The sequence below is a fragment of the Echinops telfairi genome, unplaced genomic scaffold (assembly GCF_000313985.2).
Source record: "Echinops telfairi isolate 266 unplaced genomic scaffold, ASM31398v2 ScPeMD7_7410;HRSCAF=8448, whole genome shotgun sequence".
Taxonomy (NCBI): Eukaryota; Metazoa; Chordata; class Mammalia; order Afrosoricida; family Tenrecidae; genus Echinops; species Echinops telfairi.
This window is the reverse complement of record NW_022111310.1, coordinates 25,372,081-25,379,920: the sequence shown is the minus strand read 5'-3', so window position 1 is coordinate 25,379,920 and position 7,840 is coordinate 25,372,081. Positions and strand designations below refer to the sequence as shown.

The window sequence follows — 7,840 nt, the reverse complement described above, 5'->3', positions numbered from 1 at the left end:
CCCTCCTGGTATTGCCACTGTCACCGCTGGTCCTGAGGGGTTCATCTGTCCTAGATTCCCCGCATTTCCAGTTCCCATCTGTACTACTGCTGTGCATCCTCTGGTCTAACCAAGTTTGCAAGGTAGAATTGGGGTCATGGTAGTTGGGCCAAATTAATTTCTTATGTGCTCAGTAGGTTGTCCTACTTTGTCGAGCTAACTAGTGGATCTTTAAAACTTTAATTATTATGTAAACTACCTTGCTCTGAACTTCAAAGGAGAGCTTACAGGTGTGTGACTGTTTTCATCTTTCTATTTTTCCTGTCCTTTCAGCTAATTGTGGAGATTTCTTCTGTGTCACCAGAATCCTTAAGCTACTGTGTCACCAGTGGACTGATAACTCAGCTCCTCCGGGAGCTGACTGGGGAGGATGTGCTGGTCAGGTATGCTGACTGAACGTTCTTAAGGCAAAATGGCCTCTTTGGAGGTCCAAAAATCAATCTTGGGACTTAGTGTGACCTGTCTTGTTAAGGTCTGTGCCCAGGTTGCAATCACATGATGAAGGCATGTACTAGACCATTGAAGTAGTCCTCAAGTTCTGTCATAGCAGCATGTTGGAAATGTCATGCATGGCAGTGCCACTGCTTTTGATTGACTGTTTCCTGATCCTCGGCTTACCTGTTCTTAGAAAGTCATGTGCTCTACTTTATAGTACTCAACACTTTATCATACATAACCACCCTTCAGCTTTACGAAAGAAAGCACCACACTATGATAGGAAAACATGGGCTTTTACAAATGAGAAAAATACATCTCTACTAATTCCCTTGGACAAATTATTGTAACCTTCCTGCACGTCAGCGTGCTCATCTCTTAAATGGAACAGTAACAGTAAAGAAGATCTCATGAGGACTAAGTGAATTGATCAATGTATTGTCTAAACATAGATATGTTAATTAAAAAAAAAAAGAAATGTTAATTCCATTGTCATCACTCACAGTCCCCTAATCGTCAGATCCCTGTAATGCCTGCCAAATATTGCACTGTTGGCCTTCCACAGATTATGAATTGTTTTAAATATGCTTCCTTGTTAGACACTGGTTTGCTTCTAATGTTTGTTGGACTATTCAAAATAACGCTACAATTATTTTTATGTACATGGGGTTTGTTTGTTTTCCTTCTCAAATTCTTTTTTTAATGGCCTGTATTGTTTAAATAGAATTGTAATTGTTAATCTCATATTCATAGATCAGTCACTAATGACAGTGTTTTAAGTAATTTGAATATCTGTACCTGCTGAAGGAATTCAGAACACTCGTGATGCATTGGTTAAGTGCCCAGCTGCAACCTGCGCGGTCAGCAGTTGAGAACCACCGCTGACCGTGGGAGAGCGGCCTGGTGGTGTGCTCCTGTAAAGAGCACCGCCCAGGAAACCCTGCGCAGCAGTTCTTCTCCAGTTCGTTGCTTAGAGCTGGCGTTGACGCAGTGGCACACAGCAATGATGAAAAATTAACTCTGTTCAAATAATCCCGCAAGTAATCAGAGTAACAAGTCAGTGGTCTAAATGTACATTACAGTCATTTGGAGAAATCTCATCATGGTTGAGTATTCAATAATACCAAGGAATTATTGTTAACTTTATATGCGGTAATGGTATTACTATTATATAATTCTTTTGAGGTGCATACTAAATTATGTAGGGGTAAATGGTAAGATGACCAGGATATGTTTTAAAATAATTTATTTAAAATGTTTTTTAAAAAAAACAGAATTAGGCAAAATTCTATATACTATCCAAGCCAGTGGTTCTCAACTTTACTAATCCTGAGACCCTTTAATACAGCTCCTCATGTTGTGGTGACCCCCAACCATAAAATTATTTTCATTGCTGCTTCATAACTGTCATTTTGCTACTGTTATGAATTGGGCAACCCCTGTGAAAGGGTCGTTCGACGCCCAAAGGGGTTGCAACCCATAGGTTGAGAACCGCTGATCTAAGCAGACTTATTGGTACATAGGGGTTTATTGTAATCATCCAATAAATCCTCTTGATTTTTGTGTAAAGTGTCTTAGAAAGCCCTTATGTTGTCATGGAATTATCAGTGGGCTTTGAGTAAAAGACCAAGATCTAAGTCTAAATTCTGTCACATAGCAATATGATTCTGGTCAAGTCCCTGCAACTTTCTGGGCTTTATGTCCTCAGTGAAAAGTAGAACCAGGGTTAATTACCTTTCAGCTTCAGGCTGGCAGTTAAGCAAGGTAGCTTATATGAAAACCCTTTCTGAACTATGCTGCTCATATGCTGGATCCACTTACGTCTTTCTGACGTTGCAGAGCCACCTGCATAGAAATGGTGACGTCCTTGGCATATACTCATCATGGACGACAGTACCTAGCTCAAGAAGGAGTAATTGACCAGATTTCTAATATAATTGTCGGGGCAGATTCTGACCCTTTCTCTAGCTTCTACTTGCCAGGTAAGCAGCACTGGTGTCTGTTTCTGAGTTCTCTCTGAAGATTAAATAAGAATAGGAAGGACATTTAGAGACTGTGTTACAGATTCACCGATTTTCTGAGTCACAGTCTTTGTTTAATGTAGGATCCACTCCAGCCCTTCTGTCCCAAGAACGCGTCACTAGCTTTCTGTGAGCACCTCCAGAAACTGGAGAGTTAGTCCTGCTTTCGGTAGCCTAGTTTCTTTCAGTGTTGAGTTTGCTTTTAAAAACGTCTTCCAAATTATGATTTCAAACGTCCCTCTGTAGAATTCCTGTCGCCCGCCTTGGTTCTTTGTTCCTTAAGTATATCCTTGAATCTGACAGTGCTTCAGTATTTGCATCCAGCTCTATTGATAATGTCAGGGCTTCTATTCCGTTTGGACCATATACTGGCCCTTTGATATCTCCTTATGGTCCTCGGGCAACCACCTACCCAACCTTTCTCTTTCTGACCTGCAGTTTAGGCCCACAAAGTATACTATATTTCTCTATTAAAATAAATTTTTGTAACTATCTATAGGATTTGTGAAGTTTTTTGGAAACCTCGCTGTCGTGGATAGCCCTCAGCAGATTTGCGAACGTTATCCTGTCTTTGTGGAAAAGGTTTTCGACATGGCAGAAAGCCAGGACCCCACCATGATTGGTGTAGCAGTGGACACAATTGGAATCTTAGGATCTAATACTGAAGGGAAACAGGTTTTGCAGAAAACAGGTTGGTATGACTTGCCTTGGCTTTCTTTAAATATTATTTTGAACTGAGTCCATATGTCAACTCATTTGTTAATGGAGTAAGTGCATTTTTAGACTATAACTATTTTTATAGGTGATGGTCTTTTAAAACGATATGAACTCATTTCTAAAAATATCTCATGATTATTGAAACTTTTTTCCTGTTGTCATTATAGATAACGTATAATATAAATGTGTTTTTAGGCTTATCCCGTGGTCCTGCAAATTTGTTTTTGTGTTGGTTTAGATTGGTAGGAATTAAAGTGTATGAAAACAGTTTTTAAAATGGTATTGTTATTTCTTTAAAGGAACTCGCTTTGAACGTTTACTCACAAGAATAGGACATCAAGCAAAAAATGCCTCAACAGAGCTAAAAATCAGGTGTTTAGAAGCAATTTCATCTCTTCTGTATTTACCAGTAAGTAGACTGGGAAGTTAATGAAGGGCAGTGGGAGATGTTTGGGTGAATAAATAGTATCGCGATTCAAATAGTTGACTACTACTTATTTAATTATTTATAACTTGATACTCTTAAACTTAATATACATACTGATAAAATAAATGCTATGTTTCCCCTAATAAAACACACCTCATTCTATGACTAGTGGCATTTAAAGTTACGGTGGAATTACAGAAAATTAGAACTGGAAAAGACTAGAGCTTGCTTCCTCAGCCACCTCAGAAATGAGGGGCTCCGAGATAATGTTGTCAGCACCTATACACTCCTGCCCCCCCCCAACAGCATCTAAAACTGCAGCAAGCACGGGCAGAACCCACGTTGTCAGCACCGCGGTGCTTTTCCACGGAAGTTCTCCTTCATGAAACAATCCTCTTCCGTCCTTAGCCTGAGCAACACACCGAGGATCTCCTGAGGATGACGGAAGCCTGCTTCTCCTCCCTATCTCAGGACTCACTGGAGCTCTTCCGGGGCATCAGTAACCAGCCCTTCCCTGAATTGCACTGTGCTGCCTTAAAGGTGTTTACGGTAGGTTCCACCTCGTCCTCCTGGGGCTCTGCAGTTCCACAGATGAGCGGTCCCTGGGCAGGCTCTGGTAATACACAAGTCTTTCATACATTCCTATTCTCTGTTACCTGGTAGACGAAATGAAGGAGATAAATGTATAAGCAGATTGTTTTGGTAAAAGGTATTACGTGCTGTGGCAAAAACTTGACTGAGGTCCTCTATCACAGAGTAAGTGTAGACCCTTTGTCTGCCATAAAAGTAGCTCTCTATTGACCCCATCCCAGCCCTCTTCCTGAGCCTCAGAGTCTGCCGTTACCCTCCGGCACTTAATGATTTGGTAATATCAAACTTCTTGTTTCATCTTTCTAGACTTTTGCTGTGTTCTCTGCATCCGGCACTCGTCCCTAATTGTGTTAGCCTCTTCTTCCTTCTGCAAGGATTAGCTTAGGTACCTCATTAGCATGTCTCTTGCCCAAATCCACGTGGTGTAGGGACAAAGGATCTTGGCTGTCACACTTTGGGTAAAGTGTAGGTTCTCTGTCTGTCCTTTCTTGGGATAGAACACTGAGTAAGGTTCTACACAGACCTTTCTTTCATGGAGCTCACTGTCTAAAGAGGGAGCCAGGTGATAAATATAATCACACAGTGAATTACCTAATTGTGGTTGTGTTAAGAACTACAAGTTTCTTGAGAGTGGAATCCTACTGGTTTATCTCTGTAGCCTAAGGACTCACCACAGTGTCTGGGCTTATAGAAATTTAGTAAGCTTATAATAATGGGATCTGAGGCAGTACATTTACTGATCTGGGTAAAGAAAAGGAAAATGGAGGGATGGCAGGGTTCTAGAAGGACGTGGTTCATGATCTTGGTCATGAAAGATACAGATATTCCTATCAATTTCAAGAGCATTTGTTTTTATCCTACTTCACCCTTGGAGATAGCCAGTGCTATGGTCATCTTGGCTCTCCCATCAGTATTCTTATTTCTTAAATGTATTATGTTTCTGCTCTTCTACCTTACACCCTACTTAGTCAATCATAGCTGGAAAGGTGATTTTTTTCATATATTGGATTGAGCAACTATTTTTTTTCAGCCCACTTAGTATCGTGAAGGTGGGCTTAAGTGCGTTCATTTTAGGCTGGAGCCTGAGATTCTGCTTTCCTGACAAGCTCCTGGTGGCGGCGTTGCTGCTGCTGGTCTGTGGAGCACATTTTGAGAGGGATAGGCTTTAAACTGGATTACTACCTGTTCCTCGTTGAAATGTAATGGTGAGGGTTTTCTATTATAAAAGTGACTCAATATGTTAAAATTTGGAAAAGACTAAGAAGTAGAAATTTTAAATCATTCAAAGCCATCTATTTGGTGTGTTTCCTCTTAATATTTATATTGGTTGATTGGTTCATGGAAATATTTCAGATTTATTTTCACACTTCATTACTCTTCCCAGACCCAGTTCCCTTTTTCCCTTTTTATTTGTTATCGCTATGATGGATTCTGGACATATGGGCCTTACATGATCTTACACTTTTACTGTCTGTGGATGTATCCTCGAGCAAATAGAACATTTTACATGTTCTTAAACTTTGTAAATGGAATTGTGCTGTTTATCTCATTCTACAGTTTACTTTTTTTCTTCAGCGTGTTTTTTTTCCCCCAACATGATGTTTTTGAGATATACTCTTGTTGAAAAAATTAAAAATTCATCAGTGTTTTGTTGTATTCCCTATCTTGGAAGATTTAGACAATAACCATTACAAATGTTACTATAATAAAGTTTAAAACTATCACTTTGTTGACGTTTCCTGGCGGTAGTCTTTTCTCTAATTTTTATTTTTCCCCTGTTGTAATCATGCACGTCTAGTTTTATCTGCTTTTTTTCATACAACAGATTTATCCATTTCATTACCTACGTTCTACAAACAGAATTTTGCATGCTCTATGCCGTCGTTTCCTGAACCACTCCTCCATGGTTGGACAGATTGTCATTTTCTCATGTGGTCAAGCTTTGGAATAGGATTATTTCTTAGAGTCTCATGAGGGAATTTACGTAGGTAGAAAATAAAATTGTTATGAACCATATTGTCAGATTTCTTTCAAAAATAGTGTACTATCTCACAAACAAACTTAAGTAACTTCCTAAGGTTCTGAAGGAATTCTGTTCTTTCTTTCTATTCCAGGCCATTGCAAACCAGCCCTGGGCTCAGAAACTTATGTTTCAGAGTCCAGGTTTTGTAGAATATGTGTTGGACCGGTCTGTGGAGCATGACAAAGCTTCAAAGGATGCCAAATACGAACTGGTCAAAGCGCTCGCCAACTCCAAGACAACTGCAGAGATCTTTGGGAACCCGAATTACTTGAGGCTCAGGTCTTTCCTGAGTGAAGGTCCGTACTATGTAAAACCTGTTTCCATGACTGCAGTGGAAGGAGCAGAATGATTTCTTCTAGCACTTAATCGAGAGGACCCGTTTTGGACCAGAACGTCTCTGAAGGCGCTTGACTCCATCTGTATTGTATAAAACAAAGACTCCCCTCCCCTCCCGGAATCAACGCGGAGTGCTCTACTAAGACCTACAGGGTCACTGTGAGTCAGTATTGACTCAATGGCAAAGTTTTGATTTTTTGAGTTTAATCACCAACCTTATTTTATTTTTGTTGGCTTGCTTTTACATTGAAATACAATACGAAATCAGGGATTTGGCGTGCACGAAGAACAGACAAGTGGGTCTTCATTAAAGCAGGTATCTTCTCAAGGATTTTTGAGTGCCATTATCTTTGCACACATGGGAGGAAGTTCTGCTTCTCCTCGCCTCTCAGAACACACCCGTGGACATGCCCTCTCTTCGTAACCTCTCCACAAAACGGAACCACACTGACTTCTGGACTCTGTAACCTATTTTCTTTTTGGCCATTTCCCTTCTTAATCCATTTGCAAAGTCTTGGTTATAAATGGTCTCCGAAAACTGGTATAGGAACTGAAAATTATGTTCTCTTTATACTAAGACTAAATCTTTTTAATTGTCTCCCTTGTTTTTATGTTACTATTATTTCTTTGAAAAGTAAACAAAAATCTGAAAATACGATTCCAGTGCTTTTTGAAATTTTCTTGTTCATCAGTGAATTTTGGTTTGTGTGTGGGGGCTGGGTGGGGGCATGATAATGTGCTAATAGTTTTCCTGTAGGAGTCTTCGTTGGTGAGGCTTTCACATCTCCCTCTTCGATCCGCAAAGTCCGTCTTGGGGGGTTCACATTGAGGGAGACTGACTGAGTTATCAGTCAGCGGGGAAGGGACAAATCTATATAAATGAGGATGCCATCTCATTCACGGAGTGATTTTCCTGTTGACAAAAGTTCCCCCTCCGTGTCCTAGTGCCCATCTTTCCATGGCAAAGCACTCTGACGCTCTCCCAAGTGCCGACCTAAAGGTTCCCGCAGGACCCCGTTAGGGGTGACCAGCGCAGACTCAAGGCCCTGGTGAAGCTGATAAGCCATTCCTACTCTTAAAATGGTTCTCCAGTGATTGGAGTTCCCTTGTCCCTGGATTCACTGTCTCTCTCCTGCTCTCTCTACTATGTTGGAGCCGCCCATTTCCTTACTATTAATATCATTAGTTAGGCTACAGCTAGGTTTTTCTCAACCTCTTTTAAAAAGTGATTTTTGCTTTATCTCATTTGTG

General features: G+C 40.5%; 1 protein-coding gene across 1 annotated transcript in view; it reads left to right on the top strand.

Moving 5' to 3' along the window:
- The window catches only part of PSMD5 (proteasome 26S subunit, non-ATPase 5), a 25,759-nt gene extending 18,512 nt beyond the window's left edge, over positions 1-7,247 (top strand). Inside the window, exons 4-9 of the mRNA XM_004712559.4 lie at positions 313-422; positions 2,314-2,456; positions 2,995-3,186; positions 3,512-3,621; positions 4,048-4,188; positions 6,345-7,247. Of these exons, the coding sequence (XP_004712616.1) occupies positions 313-422; positions 2,314-2,456; positions 2,995-3,186; positions 3,512-3,621; positions 4,048-4,188; positions 6,345-6,602 (954 nt within the window). The 3' untranslated portion in view covers positions 6,603-7,247. The remainder of the gene's footprint in view (positions 1-312; positions 423-2,313; positions 2,457-2,994; positions 3,187-3,511; positions 3,622-4,047; positions 4,189-6,344) is intronic.
- The last annotated feature ends 593 nt before the right edge of the window (positions 7,248-7,840 follow it).